Source organism: Ambystoma mexicanum, chromosome 2q (genome assembly GCF_040938575.1).
Source record: "Ambystoma mexicanum isolate Mex_15411 chromosome 2q, UKY_AmexF1_1, whole genome shotgun sequence".
NCBI classification, from domain to species: domain Eukaryota; kingdom Metazoa; phylum Chordata; class Amphibia; order Caudata; family Ambystomatidae; genus Ambystoma; species Ambystoma mexicanum.
This window is the reverse complement of record NC_090924.1, coordinates 1,481,010,728-1,481,037,271: the sequence shown is the minus strand read 5'-3', so window position 1 is coordinate 1,481,037,271 and position 26,544 is coordinate 1,481,010,728. Positions and strand designations below refer to the sequence as shown.

General features: G+C 49.5%; 1 protein-coding gene across 3 annotated transcripts in view; it reads right to left on the bottom strand.

The window, feature by feature from the left end:
- The window catches only part of FAM13B (family with sequence similarity 13 member B), a 694,693-nt gene that overhangs the window by 556,143 nt on the left and 112,006 nt on the right, over positions 1-26,544 (bottom strand). For all 3 annotated transcript variants that reach the window (XM_069649076.1, XM_069649078.1, XM_069649077.1), the window contains exons 5-6: positions 22,179-22,391; positions 5,784-5,961 (exon numbers count right to left, since the gene is read on the bottom strand). In XM_069649076.1, the coding sequence (XP_069505177.1) occupies positions 5,784-5,961; positions 22,179-22,391 (391 nt within the window). The remainder of the gene's footprint in view (positions 1-5,783; positions 5,962-22,178; positions 22,392-26,544) is intronic.

Sequence of the window (26,544 nt, the reverse complement as noted above, 5' to 3'; positions counted from 1 at the left end):
GTGTCACATCTAGATAGTGCGCTCAAAGGTTGTTGTTGCAAAGACTACTGTGTTGTACTCTGCCTCTTAGGAGGCATTCCCCCCGGCTACTCCCTCATCCCAATCAACAGACCCTTAAGAGGCGGCGGCGTGGCAGTCTTCTTCAAATCTCACTTCTCCGTCTCACTCGTAGATTCTCAGTCATGAATTCCATCATGCAAATCCCTCCTTGTTAAACTCTCACTACCGCAGACTTTCTCCCACAGCTTCCTAATCATTTACAGACCCCCTGGTTATGACAGACATTTCACAACCAACCTCTGTGACTCTAGCCACCATTCAAGTAAATCACCCCTCCCTCCCTCTCCTAGGAGACTTGAATATCTGGTTGGACATCCCCACCAACCCCATGACCCATTCACTGGTCGATGGTCTTGATGCGCTCAACCTCTCCCTTCACATGAACGGTCCAACGCATTCTAAAGGGCACACCCTAGATGCTATCTTCAGCTCCCATGACCGTATACATCTAGCCAATCCCCTACCACTCATCTGGTCCGACCATTTTGTCGTCCCTTTCTCCATCCTCTCCAGTGAAGAATTTCTTGACCTTATATCTGCTAGAAAACCCTCTGGTTACCCCCCCTGGTCCCCTGCCCCGCCTCAGTCAAGGAGGCGGTAGCTGTCACTCACCCAGCAGGGTGGCTATCCTTGCCGGCCAGTCAGCCGGCCAATCACCACAGAGTGCATTTGGGTCTCCTAGGAGACTAAGCACAGGGAGTTTCTGGCACCTCCCTCACTTCCTGCCTACCCTAGACACCAAGGAGTCAGAGGTGGGCTTCACTTGTGAATACCGCCAAAGGCAATGCGAACAATGGGACCAAACCTGGCTTGGCACGCAAAGTAAATCTCAAGAAGCACTTTTCCACAAAGAAATGGCAAAAAAAGAAGACCGGGCCATTTTGACAAAAATTGTACCGTTCGGTGCTTTACTGCAGCTGTGAACGCAGCCCGCAGTAAATGCACACCACGGTAGTTAAAACGAAACCACTGCCACCAGCCATTCAGTGAGGAAAGGCTAACACAAAAAAATGTTACATGAGATGCTAGACAAAGGGGATACTAGGTAACCCCTGCAGCACCCTATTGTAAAATAGTGTGCTGGGTCTAGAAAGTTACTAATGCAAAGTAAAGTCAATGTCACTTTACTGCTCTGGGAAACAGTAGTTTATCCCAGAGAAGGTATTTAAACCTTGGGGGAAATCTGGAAGACTTCCCTGGGCCACTGCACTGAAGGTGCTGTGTGACAATGTAAAGGATGATGCCTATGGAGTTTGTCAGACGCCACAACCAAAAGAAAGAAGAGTTCAAAATCACATTAAAATACATGAGAGAGTGGGAAAAAGGGTCTCACTCTCTCCAGGTTAAAAAAAAATCAAGTCCTCAAAATCCAGCAAAGTTGCTGGGGGTCTCTAAGGTGGAGGGAATTAGCACATTTCTGAGAAATCTCCCCAACAGGGTAGTAGTGTGCATCCAGTGGCCGTGGGCTGTGTGGTGAAGGAAGTGAACCCCCATCCGGCGAGTGAGGCGTCTGTAGTTAGGATCGCTTGTGCTGGTGGAACGCAAAAGGGATTCCTTTTAGCAGGTTGTCCCTGGACCACCAGCGAAGAGCCTGTACCAGGGTTAGCGAAACAACCACTAGATCGTCCCACTGACCGCTTGCCTGAGACCATTGTTTTGCTAACCCTTTCTGCATTGGGTCCAAGCTCACATGTGGAACCAAGTGCATCATCCCGAGCAAGCACATTGCTATGTATACGGCATTGCGGTGCGGTGTGGTACTTGAAACAGCATGTTTTATACTCTCCTTGGAGGGGAAAGCCAGCTACTCCTTTGTCTTTAGAATAGCCCCTAGAAATTGTTTGTTTGGCTGGGCACTAGATTATTTCCGTTGGAGAAGCCCAGATTGAAAAGGTTTATTGCTTTTTGCACATTTAGTTTGCAAATTTGAGGAGATTCACTGATTAGCCAGTCGTCCAGATAAGTCTGTACTGGATGGACCTTCTGCGCAGGTGTCCTGCCACTACTGCAAGTACCAAGGCGATGCCGAAGGGGAGTACTTTGAACTGGTAGTAAACTATATAATATTTTCTGTGTACAGGGAGCATTCATCTTTCATATCCAATGTTGCCATGTAGTCCCCCATGTTAGAAGTGGTATCACCGCTTGGAGTGTGGTCATGCAAAACCTTTGGGATTTGACATTTGTTCGCAGGGTGCAGATCCAATACTGGGCACATGCAAAGGTCTTTCTTTGGAACAAGGAAGTAAGTTGAACACACACCCTTGTTTACCTGGTTTGCTGGGACGATCTCTATGGCGTCCTTCTCCAGCAGTGCCTTTGCTTCTTCCAGCAGTATGTGTTTTTCCTCTGTTGACATTTTCCTGTTTCATGGCAGGGGGTAGGGTGGTTTTTGTAGCATCTCTATACAATACGCGCCTGCCACTGTGGACAACACCCAGTTGTCCAACGTTATCCCCTCCCAAGCGTGGCTGAAGGGTGATATTCGGCCTCCTACTGGAGTGGCATGGGAGGGCACTGGGAGGGGTGCAGCTTCTCCCAGGTAAACGTCTGCCCTTCCTATGCCTCTTATTTCCTCTTTGAAAATTGCAAGAGGAACCATGACCTTGCGATTGGCTGCAAGAAGAGGACTGCCTGCCCAGAGTACAGCACGAGGAAGGTCAAGTCAAATTATTTAACGGTCAGTTTTAAATACGCACTCTTTAAAAAGGGCAATGTGCAACAATACAAATACACTTCTAAATCCTTCTCAGAATCAACGCAAAGCAAGTAGACACTCTTTAGTGATGCTTCATACACCCTTCCTACACCCCAAGGTGACTTCACAAACTAGGACAGTATTGGCATTTGTATATCACTTTTGTACTTTGTATAATTCTGAGGTTTTAAAGGAGAAAAAGTGAATGGAAGGAAATTAACATGTTCTCAGAGCATGTGAGCACTTTTAAATCCCCAATGAAGTCTAGATAAAACCTACCCAGCAATATTAGTTAAAAACTGATGTGTCGCCTATGAGGGACAGTTAGAATCAAAGTCAATGGGTTAGAAGAGTCTGCAGGGAGCCAGGACAGCCAAAGTCACAATTTGGAACCATGCCTATGGAGCTAAGGCACTTAGATAGCAAAAATTCTTGCACAAAGTTAGACAGTGTGTTGTAGAAAATCACTGTTGAGCCACAAGCTGTTATACTTGTGAAAGTTAGAAACTCTAGAAAGGCAGCTACTGCAAATCTGAACTGAGACAAGCAAGGTACAGACAAACAGTTAGTACCTCCGAGTCAGAACAGTACCTTAGGTTAGACAAACAGTTAGTACCTCCGAGTCAGAACAGTACCTTAGGTTATCAGTAGAGGATCCAGCGGTCTTCTGTCCTGGTTGCAGAGTTGTGTTCCTGGGCCTCAGTCGTGGGGACAAGAGAGGACGTCTGGAGGACTCCGGCACAACAGTTTGAGGGTCAGCGGCAGCTAAGGGCTCTTTTCAGTTGAGCAGCACTTCTGGGTTTCAGCTACCGGCAAATAGCACCACCGCGGATCTTGCACACTTGATGGGCTTCCTTCACTCCTTGAGTCCAGGACTCTGGTGAAGTGACTCGAGCTTAGGTCGTCCTATTTCGGGTGGGTCCTCTGGATCTTCCTGGAGCTTCTGTCTGGCTTAAAGACATTACACTCGACTACGGATTTCTCAACCCCTGGCACTCTGTTCCAGCAGCAGCAAAGTAGTACAGCCAGTTGGGGAAGGTCTTCCAGCAAAGTTTGTTTTGGTGTTAGTTGGTCCCACCAACCCAAGGCAAGTCGTCGACCTCTCCAGAGTTTCTCTAGTCAATTCGGAAAAGGAGTTTCAGCACAGCAGCAGGGGTTCCAAGGACAGCCAGCCAGCCATCCAGGACTAGGTACATTCTGGTAACCAAGGAGACGAAGGACAGGGGCTTTGGGCACCTCCCTTGCTTCCTGCCCTGCCAGACACACTGGAGCCAGAGGCGGGTTTCAGTACTGAAGCCTGCCAAAGGCAAAACCAACAAAAGGGTTAAACCTGGTTGGGCGCGCAGAGAAAAACCCAAGAATGACCTCATAAACAAGAAATGGCAAAAAAACGACCAGGGCCATTTTGACAATGGTCACCCATGGGCATTATACTGTAGCTGAGGATTCAGCCTGCGGTAGAATAGCACAATGGTAGGAAAATAAAACCATTGCTACCAGCAATTTAAAGTAGTGAGGGTAACATCAAAAATGTTACATGAGAGAGTAGGAAAAAAGGGCTACTAAGTAAACCCCCAGCACTCCATACAAGAATGGGTGTGCTGGACATGCATAGGAAAAAGATAAGTCAATTTCACTGTACTATTCTTGGGACCAGTAGTTCACCCAAGAAAAGGTATTTAAACCTTATGAGAAATCCAAAGGATTTTTCGGTGACACTGCACTGAAGGTGCTGTGTGTCACCATACAAAATGTAGATGCCTAAGGAGGTTGTCAGACTCCAAAAACAAAGTAAACACATAATCCAAATCAGATCAAAAATACATGAGAGTGAGAAAAAGGTCGGTCTCACTCCAGGGTAGAAATGTAAAGTCCAGAAAAAGAGCAGAGGGTCTCCAAGGTTGAGGGGAATGAGCACAGAAATGAGAATTCTCCCTAACATTGAGAGTGTCGTATTCTTCCTTTGCACTACTAATGGAGTTATTGACGGCCTTCCCGAATAAAACATTAGGCTCCACCGGCATTTGTGGGAGGGTTGCCCAAGTTTCTTACTTAAACTGATTGTCTGGGCCAAGAACGGCGCTCAGTTAGTGATCCCTCTGCTATGATGCGCCCTGCACCATCTGCGCATCAACGCTATTTTTCAGGATGCAGTTTGATAGCTGCTTGCATTCTGTAATAGTTTAACACTCCAAGTACTGTACAGTTTCAACAAGTGTTCACATGTTTTGGTAAAATATGGAAATAAGCCTGCCCTTCTTACTTTTCAACAGGCATTGAGGTAACTGCTGCAATGAGCCAAAAAGAGCAAAAGAGTTGTTCCATCTTCTGCTTTTCTAGTCAAGAAAGGGCGCAGGGCTTCAGAAAGACACAATTGTCTACTCGGTACTCCCAAGCCTCCCTTATGTGCCCTAGTAGACCAGACCGTTCCCTTCTTGATCCCCATCAGCAGGGCACATGCATGAACACAAAAACCATCACCTAGCTGGAGGTGTTCAAGATAAGCATTTGCTTCAATAAGGTTCAAAATGAGCTTTGTTAAGAGTTATGGAAATGCATTATGAATGTGCTAATGATCAATGTTTTGTGAGGTTAGAACAGAAGGGTATAATTTTTGTTATAAGTGATGTGTAGCAAAGTATAGTTAATAAGTTGAAATGAGCCATTTCTCTCTAAACGATGTATGTACTGGAGGCATAAGGTATTATATAGCTTCTCTACTGAGCACCTTTTCTTTAACCGTCCTCAGACAGTTACTTGACAGCTTGGATTGCCATTTGCAGTACTAGAGGTGGAGACTAGTGCGAGTAAACATTCTAGACAATCATCAATGTTCATTTTAGCAATGTGACCAGAGCACCCCCACACAATGTCAACACCATCCACACAATTCCCTTTTGAGAGCTCAAAACGGTGGATTTATAGAATTGCTAATTCCACTAATTACCCAATCTGGATTTATCAGTTTAACTATAAATCTTCCCTAAGAGTAAATAAACAAAAATGCAAAACCAAATGGACTTACTGAAAGACATCTGGTCCAAAGACTGCAGCTAAAGCACTTGGTGTCCACATTTCTTCATGACCCGAGACAACATTGGATAAAAATCTACACAGAAACTTCAACAAACTGAAATTAAGTGCTGGAAGCTGCTGCAAGAGATACTTCAACTTTCTTCCAAAATCATCTTCATTAACAGAATCTAAAAACAAATGAGATTAGTTATTTCCAGACATATAATGGCAGTAGTCGTGCCAATTAAGCAGTCCTGTGTGTGGCGAGTTCTGAAACCGCAATAAATCTCATCAATTCTAGAATTTCAGAAAATTTCCAACCTGGAGAGATGGAGATCCCATTAAGGTTGAATTCCTGCACCAGGGAATGGTGCGGACTCGTACCATTTAAGAAAGACATTATTTCATGACTAAAATCCCATCTACTATGTAAACATTAACCCATGTGAGCAGTGAGAGTAAGGAGACGGACACAAGGTTGGTGGTTCCACAAAAGCTTTTATTTGAGTAACAAAAAGGGATTGGAAAAATGCCTCACTAGCCCCAACTCGATGAGGTTTCCCTGCCTCAATGCCTCACTAGCCCTAACTCAATGAGGTTTCCCTGCCTCAATGCCTCACTAGCCCCAACTCAATGAGGTTTCCCTGCCTCAATGCCTCACTAGCCCTAACTCAATGAGGTTTCCCTGCCTCAGTGCCTCACTAGCCCTAACTCGATGAGGTTTCCCTGCCTCAATGCCTCACTAGCCCTAACTCGATGAGGTTTCCCTGCCTCAATGCCTCACTAGCCCTAACTCAATGAGGTTTCCTTGCCTCATACACAATTAACAAATGAGACCGTCCTTGTCAGAAGGTCCAGAATAATGTCCACTGTCCAAAAACCTAATCTGACCCTCTCTACATGCTACAAAACTACTATAAGGGAAAGTGTCTTTCTCCTGCTTTCCTGCAACCTTCTGCTGTTCTTGAACACAAAGTTCCCAAAAATAAAGTAAAACGCATAAAGTTTCCAAACAAAACGCACAAATTCACAAGCAAGACTCTTACTTTTTAGGTGGGACACTATTTGGGAAGTGATTTTCCTCACTGTGGTGTGTACAGTGTTAGGGAGAATTCTCAGAAATGTGCCAATGCCCTCCACCTTAGAGACCCCCAGCAACTTTGAATGGATTTTGAGGACTTGATTTGTTTAACCTGGAGAGATCGAGAACCTTTTTCCCACTCTCTCATGGATTTTAATGTGATTTTGAACATGGTTTCTTTTTGGTTGTGGAGTCTAACCAACTCCATAAGCATCATCTTTTACATTGTGTCACACAGCACCTTCAGTTCAGTGATACAGGGAAGTCCTTTAGATTTCCCAAGGTTTAAATACCTTCTCTGGGATCAACTACTGTGTTGGGCAGAGTTTGTATGCAGTACCCTCTGGGACCACTACACACAACTAAGACTACAGGTGTAAGCAAAACCAACTTTTGGTAGAAGTCTGTACTACACAGTTTTGTGGTAGCGCTGCTGAGCAGTCAGGCTGATATCAAGTGGGAATGTGAGCTGTAGGGATGTTACACAGAGGTCTATAATCACAAGTATTCAAATAGACTCTTATACTCAAGGTTTCTTGGTAATATTTAGTACACAGTCAGTTAGAAAACATTAACTAGAAGGAGGCAACCTAGATCACACAAAAATATACTACAGTACTTCACAATATCAGAATCTGATGCCTTTAAACTACTTTGAAGGAGGAGCAAAAAGGCATAAGATAATAAAACGGACATTACAGTTACTCTAAACAGTGCAAATAGTTTGGGTTCGCCAGAGGAGCCGATTCAATGTAATTGGTTAGGCCAAAGTCAATGGTCTAAAGTCTCGTATCAGATAAAGCAGTTCTGGAGGTTAAACGGAAAAGTCATTGCCAAAGTTCTCCGAAGTAGTTCGTAAAAGAAAGATTCATATGTCGGGTCACAAGCTGACTAGGCCTGCAAGTTGCAAAAGTTTCAAGCACTTTCGCGGTGAGAGGTAAGTTCTCTCGGTCGGGTTTTCACAGTACCTTACCATGAAGAAAAAGATGCAGATGATGACATCTGCTCCTGGCAAGTTCCTGCAGATCTTGCAGTTCCTGACCTTCAGTGTTGGGGACAAGAGGGAGGACATCGGGGGACTCCTGCACTGCACGGGGACTGGTCGAAAAGCTGACAAAAGAAAATCTTCAATTCCGGTAGCTGTCTTCAAGCACACAAACTGGAGCCCTCTCTCTGGCTATTTGGTTTTCTGCAGCACTCTGAGGAAAATACAACCAGCTTCGAGAGTGGTGTACAGGTGGCTTACTGTTGAGTTGATTGGTCCCAACAACCCAAGGGAGAAGTCGTCCTTGCAGGGCTTCTGTCAAGATGAACTTGGCGATTCAGACCTGCAGAAGGGCTTCACCGTGCAAACCAACGGTCCAGGAGTTGCAGCAGCCGTCCTCTTCCAGCTCGTCTTCGGTTCTTTCGTTCGTGGTCGACTCTGCCTTCCAAGCCAAGAGCCTTTTAAAAAGTTTTCTCCCATTCATTGCAGTCTAGTTGCCACTCAGTCAGCCAGTCAATCACGCCAGAGTGCATTTGGGTCTCCGAGGAGACTAAGCACAGGGAGTTTTGGGCACCTCCCTCAATTCCTGCCTAGACCAGATACTCAGTGCCAGAGGCGGTCTTCAGTCCTGAAGCCCGCCAAAGGCGTAGGAACAAAGGGACCAAACCTGGTTTGGCGTGCAGAGACAAACTCTAGACGGAGCTTCCCAAAAAGAAACGGCGAAAAAAGAAGACTGGGACCGGTTTCAACAAAGGAAGCTCAGACGCCATCTTGAAAAACATGGCTCCCGCGATTTAAAGCTACTGGTGTTTGCGGTTGTGAAAAATCAGGGTCGTTAGTTGTAAAACCACTGCAACCCGCCATTTCGAGAGGAAAGGGTAGCATTTGACTGCTACATGAGTTTCTAGACATAGGGGATACTAGGTAACCCCTCCAGCACTCTATTGTAAAATAGGAATTTGATAAGACTAGTAAAGTCAATTTCACTTTACTTTCTCTGAGAAACAGTAGTTTATCCCAGAGAAGGTATTTAAACCTTGGGACAGAAAAAAAAAGGCTTCCCTTTGTCACTGCACTGCAGGTGCTGTGTGACACATGACAAGATGATGCCTATGGAGTTGGCTAAAACTCCATAATCAAAGAACACCAGAGTAAAAACACACATCAAAATACATGAAAGTGTGGGAAAAAAGGACACTCTCCAGGTAAAAAAATAAAGTCTTCAAAATCCAGCAAAGTTGTTGGGGGTCTCTAAGATGAAGGGAATTAGCACATTTATGAGAATTCTCCCTAACATACTGTTTCCCAGCACAGTGGAGTGAAATGGACTTCACTTAGTTCTGTAAATTTCTAGACCCAGCAAACCCTATCTTACCATAGGATGCTGGAGGGGCTACTTAGTATCCCCGGTGTCTAGTTTATATGTTACCCTTTCCTCTCAGAATGGCTGGTGGCACTGGTTTTCGAATGAACTACCGTGATTTACCCCGACCGCAAACTGTTCACGGCTCTGGTAACGTTATATCGCGGGAGCCATGTTTTTCAAAATGGCACTGAGCCTCCTTTGTTAAAATTGTCCCCGGTCTTTTTTTGCCATTTCTTTGTGGAAAGTTCCTTCGAGTTTTTCTCTGCGCGCCAAACCAGGTTTGGTCCCTTTATTCATTCGCCTTTGGCGGGCTTCAGGAGTGAAACCCACCTCTGGCTCCAGAGTGTCTGGGGTAGGCAGGAAGTGAGTGAGGTGCCCAAAACTCCCTGTGCTTAGTCTCTTAGGAGACCCAAATGCACTCTGTGGTAATTGGCTGGCTGACTGTCCGGCAAGGGCGCTCACTCTGCTGGGTGAGTGACAGCTAGGCTGGAATGAATGGGAAAACTGAATAAAAGGCGAGTCTTTTGGCTTGGAAGGCAGAGTCGATCACTGGACGAAGGAACCGAAGAAGAGCTTGAAGAGGACGCCCGCTGCAACTCCTGGACCGTTGGTTTGTCCGGTGAAGCCCTGCTGCAGTGCCAACTTGCCAAGTTTGCATCGACAGAGAAGCCCCTGCAAGGACGACTTCTCTCTGAGTTGGTGGGACCAATGAACTCAGTAAGCCACCTTGACATCCATCTCGGAGCTGGTTGAATTTCCACAGAGTTGCTGCGGGAAACCGTGGAACCAGGGAGAGGAACACCAGATAGTGTGCGTTGCTTTTAAGCTGGCTAGCACTTTTGGAAGATCCTCCGGACTCCCAAGAAGCAGGACTGACCAAGCCGGAGCCCCCTCAACAGTGTGTGGGACCCCAGAAGCAAGGAAAGCCCACCTCAATAGCCAGGAACCGCGTGTTGCCATATATGGTGGTCGCAAGGAGCTGAAACGCGAAACAGCCACTGAAAGTGAAGTTGCCGGTTGCCCGTTTTGCCAGTCAGCCCCAGTGTATTGCAGGAGTCCCCCAACGTCCTCCCTCTTGTCCCCACGACGGAGGCCCAGGAACTGTGAGATCTGCAGAGCTGCACATGAACAGGAGTCATCAGCTGCATCTTTTCTTTACCAAGGTGCTGTAAAACAAGTCTAAGAGAACTTACCTCTTACTGTGGAAGTGCTTGTAACTTCCACAACTCACATGTCTAATCAGCTTGTGGCCCTAAATTTGATTCTTCTTTTTATCAAAGACTAAGAACTTGCGCAAATACTTTTCCATTTACTTACCTGAAGTGCTTCATCCTATACAAGACTTTGCCTATTGAATTGGATGACTCTTCTGAGATGATCTGAAAGTATGTGCCCTGCTTAAGAATATTTGTTGTCTCTTGTGTTCTAATAACCATTGCCTTTTACCAACTTTTAAGAGTGTTCTGAATGCCAACAGTAAGATATTAATGTCCCCAGCACACTTGTTACTGAAGTCACCTAAAGGTGTAGGTTGTGTCTGTGGGCCATCCCAAAAGGGTCTTGTCTGATTCAGAGTGTACAGTATTGAAGTGTATTTGTGTGTTACTATTATATTGCTCCCTTGTAAAGAAGGCTTTATAACTGACTGATAAATTAATAATTGTTTAGGCAAGAAACCTTGAGTGTAAGAGTTTATTTGAATACCTGTAACTATGAATCGTCGTGTAACTCCACTTCTGCTCACATTTCCCCTCTTGAGATAAGCCTGGCTGCTCAACACGTTACCAACACTGTTTAGTACAAGCTTATACCAAAGGTTGGGTTGTCTATACTTGTAATCATAGTTGCATGTAGTGTTCCCAGAGGGTGCTGCATTCAAACTTTGCCTAACAAGGACTGATCGAACCTGAGCCCCCTCAGAGTGCTGGACCCAAGAAGCAAGGAAAACCCATCTCGACAGCGAGGAACCGCAGTGGTGCTATTTGCGGTAGACGCGAGGAGCTGAAACACCGAACAGCCACTTGTTTGAAGATTGCCGGTTGCAAGCGTTGACTGTCCCCATTGCAGTGCAGAAGTCCCCAGACGTCCTCCCTCTTGTCCAAGCAAGGGAGGCCCAGGAACAGTGAGATCTACAGAGCTGCTCACGAACAGAAGTCATCTGCTGCACTTTTTCTTCAATACAAAAGGTACTTTAAAAGTCTGAGAGGACTTCCCACTTGCTGTAGAGTTGCTTGCATCTTCTACTACTCACAGGTCTAATGGCTTGTGGCCCTACATTGAGTCTTCTTTTTCTTCAAAGACTTCTAAAACATTGTGCAAAGACTTCTTACTTACCTGCAAAGAAGTGCTTCAGCTCAGATAGACTTTTTCCTATTGACTTTGGCTTAGCCTGTTCTACTGGATGAATTTTTGGTGGATCTGAAAGTATTTACTGCTTAAGAATATTTGTGGTCTCTTGTATGTTCATATAACCTTTTTCTTTGGCTTACTCCTAAATTATTCTAAATACAACAGTGATATATTAATGTCCCCAGCACCTTAGCTACTGAAACCGCATGAGGGTGTAGGTTGTGTCTGTGGGCCATCCCAAAACGGTACTCCCTGATTTAGAGATATTAAGAGTGCGTATTTTATGAAGTATATTTCAGTGTTACTGTATATTGCTCTCTTCTGAAGAAGGTTTACCCTAACTGACCGGTAAATAAATATTCTTTTATTCAAGAAAGCTTGTGTGTAAGAGTTTATTTGAATACTTGTCACTGTGAATCTCTGTTCAACTCCCCTACAGCTCACATTAACCCCTCTTGAGATAAGCCTGGCTGTACCAAAACTGTGTAGTACAAGCTTATACCAAAGGTTGGGTTCCTATTGCCAGGAGTTCAGGGTTGTTGTTTTGCACCCAAAGGGTACTGCATACAATCTTGCCTAAGGAACAAGTTACTTACCTGTAACTGTTCTGCAGCATGGGTCTGGCATGGATTCACATGCTCCTGAATATTCCCAGTCGTCAGGCTGGGAATCCTCGGTAAAGAAAAAATCAGTTTCAGCTTAATTTCTGAACTGTCTTTCTACTAGTAAGCAATCACTGGTCTCTGGGTCATACTGCCCCCGGCCAATGACTGCCCTCTACCTAAGCCCCTCCTCTGGTAGGATTTGGTAGCACGTAAAGTGGCAGAAGGACCAAGAGAAGAGCCACAGAGGGGTAGGAGGGAGGGTTCGCATGTGAATCCATGCCAGACCCATGCTGGAGAACAACAGTTACAGGTAAGTAACTTGTTCCTTCTCCAGCATGGGGTCTGGCATGGATTCACATGCTCATGAATACAAGAATACATAGCAGTACACACATGCACAACCACGGGAGGTGGCAAGGCTCAACATTAAGCAGCTCTTACCTCCTTACCAGGCCCACCTTCAGGTCGAACAGGTTGCACAGCACTGCCTGGCCGACACTGGACTACTCCCTGGAATCCAGGTCGACGCAGTAGAATCTCGTGAAGGTGTGCGTCGACCTCCACGCAGTAGCACTGCAGATGTCCAGCAGGGGCACACCAGACAGGCTGTGGTAGCAGCGATCGCTCTGGTCGAATGGGCACTCGACGGCCAGGCAACTGTCGATTTGCAAACCGGTGACAGTGCATGATGCAGCCGGAGAACCATCTGGAAATGGAAGCCTTTGAGAGGGCCTTCCCTTGGTTCACAGGTCCAAAATTCACAAACAGTTGTGATGTCTTCCGAAGGCTCTTCGTGTGGTCCACGTAGAACTTCAGAGCTTTAGCTACATCCAGCGAGTGCAATGTCCTCTCGGCCGGCGACGAAGGCGAGGGGAAGAAAACAGGTAACACCAAGGGCTTGTTGAGATGGAAGTCGGATTGCACCTTGGGCATGAAGGAGGGGCGCGTCCTCAGCTCCACCCTTGTCTCGTGGAATGTCAGGTATGGAGGCTTACAGGAGAGGGCCTGGATCTCTACCACTAGTCGTGCGGAGGTGATGGCCACAAGAAACGCTGTTTTCCACGACAGGAACTTCAACAGTGCCGAATACAGAGGCTCAAATGACGGCCCCATAAGCCTGGTCAGCACCACATTGAGCTCCCACGCCGGGGCCGGAGCCTTCACTGGCGGGAACGATCCAAACAGTCCCTTCATGAACTCCTTCACCAGGCGATGGGACCACAGAGATGAGCGCCCCGGAGTTCTGGTGTAGCGGGAGATAGCCGCCAGATGGATCTTGATGGAGGCATTAGCCAGCGATAGCAAGTACGGCAGCACTTGAGGGGCCGTAATCCGCAGTGTGTTCATCTGTGCACGGCACCAGACAGAGAACCATTTGTGTCCATAGCACGAGAGTCGTGGACGCCCTGGCCTTTGCATGCACCTCCTTGCAGTCCACCGGGATATCGTACCCTCCAAACTCTAGTGCTGCAGGAGCCAGTCCAGCCACTTCAGCGACCCCGGGTCTTGGTGGAGGATGGCGTCTCCTTCTCTGGCGAGAAGATCCGCGTCCGTCGGCAGTTTGACTGGGGGGGGGGGTGATGTTGACATGTCCAGAAAGTCCGGGAACCAAATCTGCCTCGGCCAAGCCGATGCGACAATGATCATCCTGCACCGGGCCCGTCCGAGTTGACTGAGGAGTCGCAGCAGCAACTGCAACGGTGGGCACGCATACAGGAACAGGCCGTTCCAGGGGAATGAGAAGGCATTGCCCATGCTCCCCCAGCTGGGCAAACCTGCTGGCGATCTTCCGGCACTTGGCGTTCGTCGCTAATAGGTCGATCTGGGGATTGCACATCGTCGGAATAGGAAATCCACTTGATCCTGCCGTGGCACGAGCGCAGCTCCCTGCTGAGTTGAGTTGTCAATGGTGTTCTTTATTCCTGCTAGATGGAAGGGTACCAGAAACATCCCTTGGGCGACGGCCCAGTGCCACAGATCCTGGGCTTCCTTGGATAGGGCTAGGGATCTGGTTCCTCCCTGTTTCCGGATGTAGAACATTGTAGTGGTGTTGTCGGTGAAGATCCTTATCACCTTGCCCTTGAGGGACGGAAGGAACGACCTGAGGGCCCAGAACACAGCTCGGAGCTCCAGGACATTGATATGCAGTGACCTCTCCTCCGGGAGCCAAAGGCCTCTTGCGTGGAGATATCCAGTGGGTGCTCCCCATCCCTCCAGGGAGGCGTCAGTCGTCACCATTTCCTGATGTTCCAGGGTCTGGAAGTCCATGCACGTGGTTGCCCCACCAAAGGATCGCTTGGTGGAAAGTCTTGTCGAGGGAGATCCTGTCTTCGAAGCTGCCCGCCACTTACATCCAACGGGCATCGAGGAACTCCTGCAGTGGTTGCATCCGCAATCTGCACAGACTCACGAGGACATCATGCCAAGTAGGGACTTGATGGACCTCACCCTGGCCACGTCCATGGGCAACAGCCGTTGCTCCTTGCCCAGGATGGCCTTCGTCCTCTCCTCCGACGGCGAAGCCAATCGTGCCACTGTGTCGAGTCTGGCTCCCAGGAACAGGGCGACTTGCGATGGTACCAAGCGGGATTTCGCGAAGTTGATCAAGAATCCCAGATCTGTGAGCAGCTGGACGGACTTTGCTGTGTGGTCGATGGCGAGTTCTCTTGACTTTGCTCGGATGAGCCAATCGTCCAGGTAGGGGTAGACGTGGATCCCCTTTAGGCGCAGCCACGCCGCCACCGGTGCCAGGCACTTGGTGAACTCCCTGGGCACCGACTTCTATCCAAAGGGAAGGGCTTTGAACTGGAAGTGTCGCCCCTGGACCACGAATTATAGGAATTTGTGATGTCCCTTTAGAATGGGGATGTGGAAGTAGGCATCCTCCAAGTCCAGCGACGATAGGAAATCGCCTTCCTCCAGCTGTCCCAGCACGTGCTGGAGGGTGACCATCCGGAATTTCGGAGACTTGATTTACTTGTTTAGACTATGAAGGTCCAGGATGGGTCGCCAACCGCCGGTGGTCTTCCGGACGAGGAAGTACCGCAAGTACACTCTGGAGCCCTGGAGCCTTTTTGGGACGAGTTCTATGGCTCCCCTTCTTAGCATCGCTCGTACCTCCAGAAGCAATTGTGGGATGTGGTTTTCCTTCCTGGCCACGGGTGGTATACGGGGACACCTTTGCTGAAATTCCAGAATGTGCCTGCGGGCCAGGGTATCTAGCACCCAATGGTCGGTGGAGATGGACTCCCACACGCTGACGAATTTCACCAGCCGGCCTCCCACCGGGGTGCTTGGGTGGGGGCCCGACGAAGCAGCCGGTTCAGTCCTGCTTGGCCACGGTCTTGCCGCCTTGCCGACGACGAGATCCTCCTGTCTTGCCGCGTCCTCTGCAGTCTTCCAGCGACGAGGAGCGGGCCGCTTGGCGGTACGACGAGGAACCGTGCCGAATCCTTTGGAAGCACCTTGCTTGCCTCCGGAGCTCTGAAAGGACGGCCGTCATTGTTGAACACCCAAGGCCTGAGCAGTCTCGGTGTCCGCCTTGATGGCCTGCAGCGCCTTGTCCACTGCCTTGCCGAACAGGTTGTTCCCTTTAAGGGCATGTCCAGAACCCTGGTCTGTACGTCCTGGCGGAAGTCGGTATCCTTGAGCCAGCCATGCCGGCGAAGGCAAACGCGTTGCCCATCTGGCGAAAGCCAGTGTCAGCGAGGTCTGTGGCCACCGTAATGGCGTGGTCCGACGCCACCTCGCCTTCCTGTAAGATTTCTTGGGCCTCCGGAAGGAAATCCAGCAGGGGAGCGATCTTAAACCACAGCTCCCTGTTGTAGCGTGCCACAATCGCGAGGGCGTTGGCCGCTTTAATCGTCGTCGCCGAAATGACCCGTCATCCAATGGCGTCCAATTGCTTCCACTCGCCGTCCGGCGGGGAAGTTGAAGTTTAAACTGTTGTCCCCGCCGCTTTCTTGGCCGCCGCGGAGACCACTGAATCCGGGGACGGCTGTGTCTTGAGGCACATGGGGGAGGAGTCTGGGACTTTGTCTCGTACCGGTCTCTTATCAGGGGCGTGGACGGGTTCTTCAGGAGCGCCAGCCCCTCGTCCCAGATGTCATCCAGTAGCGGGACTGAGAGGACAGTCTTCCTCTTGGCCTCCCGCCTTTGGTAAAGGAAACCTTCCTTCTGTTCTTCGGGACAGAGCTGGAAGAGCTCAGATGCCCTGGCGATCATGGCGTGGAATGAGCCAATTTTTTCGGGAAGGGAGGCCCGAGCGGGTGGTGGAGGGTCCATTCCATCGTCACCACCGTCCTCATCCGTCCCTGTTGTCGCCTTCTCCGTTCCCGCCTCGTCCCTCAGAGGAGGGCAAGGGGGTGAAGGCTGGAAAGGAGGAGGGGGACGAGTTCTCCTCCGCTTGCTCGGTGGGCATCCCGACGGTCCAGGCTCCGCTGGATCGTCCGCTGGGGGGTAAGGGCAACCTTGTTCTCATCTCCGTACACAAGGCCTGAATAGCCATCAAGATCGCTCCCGAGTTGTCTTTGTGGCATAGGCACCGGTTGCGATGATTGGGGAGTGGTGGGGATGAATCCTCCGTCCCCACCACGGCCCATAGTTCCTTGTCGGCACCGCCGTTGCTTTCTTAGTCTGCCTCGTCGGGATCCCCCCGCCCCCTTAGGACCGGACCTCCTTGAACTTCTTGTCCAGGATCTTTGCGACGCCAGCCAGCTCATCTTCAGAGGTGGTACCTGTGTCTGTAATGGCTACCGCCCCCCCTCTTTCTCCGCCTGGGGTTTCATGGGGGTCTTATTGATAGGCTGAAAAGAAGGTTCCCTCTAGGCCCGGAGGTAGTCTCCACTGGCATAGCCTTCGCAGGCTTCGCCAGGGCCACTACGACTCCTTCGATCGAGGCATTAGCCGGGTGAATCAGGGCCCTCGCGACTTTGGGCGCGCTTGAGGCCTTCACCTTGGGGGGAGGGTCGCCGCCTCGCTCCCCCTCGGCTGTCTGTTGTGATCGACCAGGACTTCTCCCGAAGTTTACCCGGGTTCTCCGACTTCCTCTTCACCGAGCCAGAGCGTTGCCTCGTGGTTGATGGCGTCGGTGATAATGCGCCTTGGTTGCCAGCCAAGGAGCCCGACCGATCTGCGCTCCCGGTGCCTGCGGACTTGCAGTGCTTTGCCTTTTGTTGGACCCCGTCGCCGGAGCGCCCTCAAAGGTCTTAGAAGACCGCTCGGACTTCTTCTCACCTTCTGCTGGGCTCTTCCCCTCCAGCCAGTTGGTGAGTAGAGTATAACGATCCTTCATTGTCCGTTCGGACATATTCTTACAAAACGCACAGTCCTTCTCCACGTGCGATTTGTCGTCGTGAAGGCAGTAGAGGCACAGGTCCTTAAAGACGTTCTGTAGCCCACATCCCGGGCTGTTCCTGAACAGCTTGGATCCAACAGGCGTCATGCTTCCTTTGTCCTGGCCATGACCATGCGGGGTAGGCCTCAAAGATCTTCTGGAATCCTCAGAGAAGTGGTAACTCGACGAAAAGGTGCCCTTGAGGGGCGTAGAAAATTCCAAAAACGGGTTCCCGTTGATCGGAAGTAGAATCGGTGGAGCTTGAGGCTCGACTGACCGAAAATATCAGAGTAAACTCTTCGAAAAAACGCAAAGCGCAGTAAAAGCTCGAGAGCTAAAGCACGAGGACTCCCAACACTTGAACGTGCAGTAAAAATCTGAAGATGGCTGCCAGAGGAGGGGCTTAGGTAGAGGGCAGTCATTGGCTGGGGGCAATATGACCCAGAGACCAGTGATTGGTTACTACTAGAAAGACAGTTCAGAAACGAAACTGAAAGTGATTTTTTCTTTACCGAGGATTCCCAGCCTGACGGGGAATATTCATGAGCATGTGAATCCATGCCAGACACCATGCTGGAGAACAGCGGTGTCCGTGGCCACCGTGATGGCGCGGTCCGACGCCACCTCCCCTTCCTGCAGAATCTCCAACGCTTCCGAACTCTTGTCCTCGGGGAGGAAGTCCAGGAGGGGAGCAATCTTGTACCAAAGCTCTGGTTGAATCGTGCTACGATGGCGTTGGCGGCCTTGATAGTAGTGGCCGCAGAGTAGATAACCCATCGTCCCATGGCATCTAGTTTCTTCCCCTCGCTGTCCGGAGGGGTGGATGCTACTGAGAAAGAAGTGCCCGTCGACTTTTTGGCTGCAGGTCTGCAAGCACTTGGGCGCCGAGTCCAGCACCCTGTACTACTTCTCAAGGCGATCCCCCTTAGCAGGGGCCGTAGAAGGGTTCTTCATGAGGGACAAGCCCTCTTCCCAAATGTCATTCAGGAGTGGGACCGTGAGAATGGTCTTCCCGTTCGCCTCACAGCGATGTTATAAGAAGCCCTCCTCCTTCTCCTCAAGAGCGAGCTGGAAGAACTCCGAAGTTCTGGAGATCAGAGTGAAACGAGCCGATCTCGTCTGACGGGGAGGACCTGGGGGGAGGTAACGGGAGGTCCCCCATCCCACTGTCATCCGTCCGTGCCCGTCGTCATCGGGGGGTGGGGGGGGCGAGAGGTAGTAAGGAGGCTTCCTCTTCTTGGCCGGTGGTTCCTCCGTTGCCAGAGGTTCAGACGTCGCCGTCGCTAGAGCTGCAGCGGTCACCGGCGCGATAGGCATCCTTGTTAGGCAAAGTTTGTATGCAGTACCCTTTGGGTGCACTACACACAACTCTGACTACAGGTATAGGAAACCCAACCTTTGGTATAAGCTTGTACTACACCGCTTTGGCAGCGTGTTGAGCAGCCAGGCTTATCTCAAGAGGGGTCAATGTGAGCTGTAGGGGAGTTACACAGAGATTCACAGTGACAAGCATTCAAATAAACACTTTCACACAACGTATCCTGAATAAACAATTATTAATCAGTTAGAATAAGCCTTCTTCAGAAGGGAGAAATATAATAGTAACACAAATACACTTCAATACTGTACACTCTTAGTTTCTAAGTCAGTAAAGACCCTTTTGGGAAGGCCCACAAACAACCTTCACCCTCAGGTGACTTCAATAGCTAGAGTGCTGGGGACATTTATATCTTACTGTTTGCATTAGAATACTGTTAGAAGTTGGTAAAAGGAAAAGATTATAACAACAAGAGACCACAAATATTCTTAAGCAGGCAAATACTTTTGGATCCCCTAAGCAGAGTCATTCAGTATAATAGGCTAGGTCAAAGTCAATGGGCAAAAGTCTTATATAGGATGAAGCACTTCTGGTAAGTAGAAAAGTCTTTGCACAATGTTTTAGAAGTCTTTGAAGAAAAGAAGAATCAAATGTATGGTCACAAGCCTATTAGACTTGTGAGTGGTAGAAGATGCAAGCAACTCTACAGCGAGGTAAGCTCTGTCAGATTTTACAGTACCTTTGTATTGAAGAAAAAGTGCAGCAGATGACTTCCTTTGCAGCTCTCACTGTTCCCGAGCCTCAGTCGTGGGGATAAGAGGGAGGACTTCTGGGGACTCCTGCACTGCAATGTGACGGTCACTGCTCGCAACCGGCAATCTTCAAATCAGTGGCTGTTCAGTGTTTCAGCTCCTAGAGTCTACTGCAAATAGCAACATTGCGGTTCCTGGTTGTCTAGATGGACTTTCCTTGCTTCTGGGGTCCCGCACTCTGTTGAGGGGGCTCGGTCAGTACCGCTTCCTGAGAATCTTCCTGGAGCTCTAGGCCAGCTTAAAAGCAACACACACAATCTGGTGTTCCTCTTCATGGCTATACGGTTTCCAGCAGCAACTCTGGAAATTCAACCAGCTTCGAGAAGGATGTCCAGGTGGTTTACTTTGGAGTGGATTGGTCCCACCAACTCAAGGGGAAAAGTCGTTCTTGCAGGGGCTTCTCTGTCGATACGAATTTGAGTTTCAGCAAAGCAGCAGGGCTTCACTGGGCGAACCAACGGTCCAGGAGTTGCAGCAGGCGTCCTCTTCAAGTTCTTCTTCGGTTCCTTCGTACAGTGGTCGACTGCCTTCCAAGCCAAAAGCCTTGCCTTTTATTCACTTCTCTCCCATTCATTCAAGCCTAGCTGTCACTCACCCAGCAGGGTGGCTGTCCTTGCCGGACAGTCAGCCGGTCAATCACTACAGAGTGCATTTGAGTCTCCTAGGAGACTAAGCACAGGGAGTTTCAAGCACCCCCCTCACTTCCTGCCTACCCCAGACACCCTGGAGGCAGAGGCGGGCTTCACTCGTGAATCCTGCCAAAGGCAAAGCAAACAATGGGACCAAACCTGGTTTGGCGCACAGCGTAAATCTCAAGAAGGACCTTTCCACAAAGAAATGGTGAAAAAAAGAACGGGACATTTTGACAAAAACGGCACCCTCTGCTGCTTTACTGCATCTGCGAACGCAGCCTGCAGTAAAGGCACCTCATGATAGTTGAAACGAAACCACTGCCACCAGCCATTCAGTGAGAAAAGGGTAACATAAAAAATGTTACTTGAGAAGCTAGACAAAGGGATACTAGGTAACCCCTCCAGCACCCTATTGTAAGATAGTGTGTACTGGGTCTAGAAAGTTACAAATGTAAGTAAAGATAATGTCACTTTACTGCTCTGGGAAACAGTAGTTTATCCCAAAGAAGGTATTTAAACGTTGGGAATTCTGAAAGACTTTCCTGTGTCACTGCACTGAAGGTGCATTGTAACACAATGTAAAGATGATGCCTATGGAGTTATAGCTTGCTTGCTTGCTCTTACTGGAGACTTGCATATTGCTCCCTTCTAAAGAAGGCTTATTTTAAAATGGTCTGTTAAATTAATAAATAATGAGAAGAAGTGTTATTAGAAGACATGTCACTGTGAATCTCTGTTATAACACTACAGCTCACATGTACCCCTCTGCTCAGTCACACTACCTACTTGTGTAGTATGGGCATATATTAAACAGCGGGCTACCTAATACCAAGAGATAAGTCTTGTGTAGTTTCACACCATTTGGACTGTACACATTCTTATCCAACACTGGTCTCACCTAATAAAATGTGAAAAGGGATCCAAAGCGACTTTCTACCCTTGGGAACTGTAATTCTCTCAAGGTTAGCCAGAGAAAGTTAAAAAAGGAGCCCCTATGGCAACCCAGCAACAACAGGCACTTATTGCCAAAAAGTTGGCAGAGGATAACTTAAAAGACACTATGGAAAGTCTTAAAAAACGACACCCATAAAAAGAGTAAAAGATTCTGTGAGTTTGGAAAAAGTTTCCCTCAGAGGTACAAGAAAAAATAATCCACCAGTAAAGCAAAAGGTTCAGGGGGTTGACACAGGTCAGAAAGATTTAACATTACTATGAAACTTACCCAACACCTGTGACCCTGGGTCCCTTATGGACACTAGCTAACCAGTGTGCATAACCAAACCGACCACAACCCACACCAACACAAAACACTACCACACAGGCAAGACACTGAATCTTGTCCATACAGCTACAAGACACATGGCCTCCCGCACGAACTCCCACATGCAAAACAGACGCCAGTTCCTCCTGGTTCTGAACCCATCCTCTCACCCTGTCCTCACTAAGCTCACAACTCCCTCTCGAAGAGCCATGTGAGCGCCTGGAGACTGCCCATGGGTGGTAGCGGTGAACGGTTAAATTCAATACAACAAAGTATACAGTTTTAGGAAGGATACAAAGTATCCCGCTATTCTAAAGAACTGTAGTTAGTAAGGATAAAGAAAATCTCAAAGGAGAACCCAAAGGGTTCCCAGCAACATTGGACATAAGGATCGGTGTGCTGCAAAAGTTACACAAAGATGCCTCTAAAGAGTTATGGAGGAAAGCAGACTCATAGTAAAGGTAAAACACAGAACAAAGTTCCAAAAGTCTGAGCAAATAGGAGTGAATGAGTCAAAAAAGGCTCCCCTCATTCATGATAGAAAAAGGTCCACAGTCCAGCAAAAAGTGCTGGTGGTCTCACTAGGAGAGGGGACGAAGCATAAAAAGGATTTATTTCCTTAACAAGAAGTATTTGTGATTGTGCATGGTTGTAACAGTACCGTGGGAAAAGTGCAGTAAATGAATGTGGAGGCCGTATGGAATGACTGGATCTGGAAGCTCCTGAAGGAAACAACGAAGCAGACTTATGGCTGAAGGGACATCCGCTTCCTGGACCAGATCTACCGCTTCTCCACGGTCATACCGCTGGCGCAGCCACGTCACTCTGTCTGCATTTCCATTCACCTGGAAAAGCCCATCTTGGTCCAGACCACCTAATGGGTAGAGAGTTCAAAATAATTACTTCACCCAGTGCCCCTGGCATGACTGAAATTCACAAGACTAATGCAACTAGCGCAATTAGGACACCAAAAATGATCCGACAGGCTGTGCTTTGAGAACTACTTCTCATTACAACATGAAGTAAAATCCTGTGTGTGCAAATGCGCAGAGTAGGATTGTGTGTGGTAGGTATCTGAACAAGAACAGTGTGGTCGAAGTTGTGTATGGGCAGGGCTTGAAAGATGTACTTGCATAGTCGAGAAAATATGACAGTGGATTACCATTTGCAGAGTACTCTACCTTTACAGTGAGAGTGGTAAGGGGTCAAAAATGCAAGACTGGCACTAAGTTTTCTCAAGGTTTGCCATTTATTAAAGGAAAATAGGTTAGAAAAACGGTGAACTTTTCCTAAGGGGTTCCCTGCTTAGCAAACTAAGACTAAAGAAAAATTACCTAAGGTCCAAAACGTCTGACCCTCACACCAATACATTTTTAAAAGCAAGATGGTGGTGGTGCTGCGGACGCACCCCTCTTACATGTCATAGGTTCTGTCCAAATTACACCTCAACTACCCTTTGGCATTACCTGTTTTTTTTCCCGAAGCTTTCGACCCCAGGTGAAAGGGCTTTGCACTTGCTGACGTTGCTCGTGCCCTGAAGTTCTACGTGACACACACCAAGAGGTTTCGTAAGACGTGAACTGGTCCTGCAAACCATGGGAAAGCCCTATCCATCACACACATCGATTGGTGAACCGACCGCTGGCCGGCCCTCCTAGGTATACCCTGTAGCCGCAGATGGGCCGCCACCGGTGCCAGGCACTTCTTGAACACCCTGGGGCCTTGAACTGCTAGTGCTGTCCCTGCACCACAAAGCGCATAAACCTTCAGTGTTTCTTGTGAATGGGGACGTGGAAGTAGGCGACCTCCATTTCCAGCGACGTCAAGTAGTCTTTTTCCAGTTGGCTGAGCATGTGCTGCAATATGACAATCCTGAACTTTTGGGACTTGAGGTCAGACGGTGCAGGTCTAGAATGTGCCTCTAGCACTTTTGACTAAGAAGTATCTGGAATAGACTTGAGCCCCGAGTCAGTAGGGACTGAGATCTAGCGGCCCTTTTCACTAGTGAATCCCACCAAAGACAAACCGAACAAACGGACCCAACCTGGTTTGGCGCGCAGAGTAAATCTCGAGAAGGGCCTTTCCACAACGAAATGGTGAAAAAAGAAGACTGCGGCCATTTTGACGAAAATGACACCCTTGGGTGCTTGACTGCAGCTGCGAACGCAGCCCGCAGTAAATGCACATCATGGTCGTTAAAAGTAAACCACTGCCAACAGCCATTCATCGAGGAAAGGGTAACATAAAAATGTTACATGGGAAACTACACAAAGTGGATACTAGGTAACCCCTCGATTACCCTATAGTAAGATAGTGTGCGCTGGGTATAGAAAGTTACAAATGTAAGTTAAGCCAATTTCACTTCACTGCTCTTGGAACCAGTTTATCCAAGAGAAGGTATTTAAACCTTTGGGAAATCTGGAAGACTTCCCTGTGCCACTGCACTGAGGGTGCTGTGTGACAAAATGTAAAGATGATGCCTATGGAGTCAAACTTAATGACACACAGTACAAATCACATTAAAAATACGAGCGAGAGGCCACCAGAGGGCGCACAGGCAATGGCAGCCTGAGGCCCCCCCCTAGACAAACCCATGGGGATCGCTGTAGTGTGGGACCTGCGAGGGGACCACCTGAAGCAACACCAGTAAAAAACCCGAAGTCGCAGGACCCCGGGACTGTGGAGAACGGGCCCATACCAGCTTGGGCCTGCGACTAACCCCTAGTGAAGACTGGAGGGAGGCCCCCACGGACCAGGAGCCGGGCTGACGATCCCATCGTGAGGGGCCGCTGTCCCATGACCCCACCAAACACCAGCAGGGAGTGCTCCCCCCCCCCCTCTCTTCCCCGATCGAGGCACGGACAACGTGAAGAGGCTGTCCAGCCTGCGAAGGCATCTGAAGGTGGGAGCAAGTGGCCCCATGGAGGAGCTGCCCCGAGGACGTAGCCGTGGAGGAGAGACCAATTGGATCCCAGGCGGGATCCACAAGACGAACGGACAGCGAGGAAGAAAGGGACTCCAAGAGGATGCGTCGCAACATACAACAGGGGCACGGAGGAGAAGTGACACCGTCAGCTAGAGCCTCGAAGTGAAAGGGGAACGGACACCCGCCTGCCTCTCCACGAAGTGCAGCACAGACAGACGGTGAGAGAGGGAGGCACGTTGGGTCCTCCTGGGTGCCAGGAACAGTAGTTGGAACGCTCCTCACCAACACCAGCGCAGAGGAGAGTGTGGAGCAAACTACAAAAGCAGTGATAGCCGCGGGAGGCGGCGGGGAGGAGGCAATCTACAACCGCACTCACCAAGCAACACCAAACTGGCCCAGGCTGGGAGAAGTAGCTGGGCCATAACGGTAGGGAGAAAAACCAAAAGGGCCTCATCTCCCAACGGCAGACACAACAGCCTTGAAGCCACTAAGATGCTTCACCACGGCTTGCAGACTAGGCTGGCCCCAGGGCTCCCGCATGATACAGGGCCTGAGGGGGCCACTAGGTTTCCCACATTGGACTGGGTGATGGGAAGCTCGCCAACCCAGGAGGCTCCCCCACGGAACATGCACCGAGGTGCACATAAAATACAGCGACACCCTTGTACCCGCGCTTGAGGGGAGTAAGGATTGGCGGCCACAGGGCTACAGCCCTTGAGCTGGGACGGGGCTAGGAAGGGGGAAAATGCCCCAACATGTGAGTCCTCCAGCCCGGAGGCAGGGAGGTCCGCAGGCGCCCCTGCGAGAGCAAGCAGAAGGCATTAAAAAGGACCCTGCCAGAACACGAGCCAGTACACCACAGGAGCAGCGCAATTAGCCGAGGCCAAAGACCCCCGAACATATACTCCATTAAGGTGGTGGCCCCAGGAAAGGCCCTGGGGCGTGTGCCCGCCGAGTAACCAAAACCCTTGTAACAGGATCTTCACTTTCCCCTGGAAGGAAAGGTTGGCTGGATGCACCTGTCCCCCCCCCCTTAAGTCCATCAGGAACTCGAGGAGATACAAAGGCCAGAGGGGACCATGACGACACTCCGGGTGACCTCGACCCCTAGTCACCGGAGTAGTGAGGGTCACAGGGGGGTACACCCTGCCTCCTAGGGCCCAGAAGAAGCACCCACAGACAAGGCCCACAACTAACTTTAGCATGCCAGACAATCGGGACCGGGCCGGCGAGAAGGGGAACCCTAAGATGCCCGTAAGGTCTCCGGGCCATCAAACTGATCTCAGTGCTGTGGGAGGGCCACAGATCTAAGCATAGTCACCCGCAAAAGGTGAGGGCCCCCAGGAGCCAGCACTGGGGTGTGTGCCCGCCTCTAAAGAGCTTGCCCCCCAACAGAAGTCGGCACCGGAGAGAACGGGGTGACATATCCAGACTACAATAATTTGAAGAGCGACAGGGAACAGCACGCCCAGCCCACCCAGCGCCCAACACCCAACGAATTGCCAAGCCAGAGACACATGAACTGGAGGGAGACCCTCCAGGTATTCCGATTGAGAGGTGGCGACTACCCAAGAGGACCCGACCCCAGAAGGAAAGATAGAATAGGCCGGGAAACCCATGAAGGACACCACAACCATGGAAAAAGCCTTTGCGGCCGTGCTGCAGAGATGAGGGACATGTAGTCTGACAAAAGCCAAAGATTTGAGAAAATGGACCAGAGGGTCGACAGAGTGGAAGACAGGCTACAACAGTTGGGAGTCCAGCCAATCATCATCCGCAACCCTGGAAGCACAGATAGACACTAGACTAGCGGCGGTGGAGAGGAGGGACGAGGAAAGAGCTCTGCAGATGGATGACTTAACAGGGAGAGGAGGAATAACCTGTTTTTTGGCATACCGCAAATGGACGGCGAGACCGAGAGAGACATCTGTCGAGGAGTGAGGGACATGATTCGCCTTCCATTTGGGAACGAGGCAACAACAGAGCCCACAATAGACAGAGCGCATAGAGCAGGGGGCAGGGCTGGAAGCCCCCGCTCCATCCTGGTGCGGTTCCACTATTATACAGAGAAAACGAAAATCTTGGACGAAGCCAGGAAAAC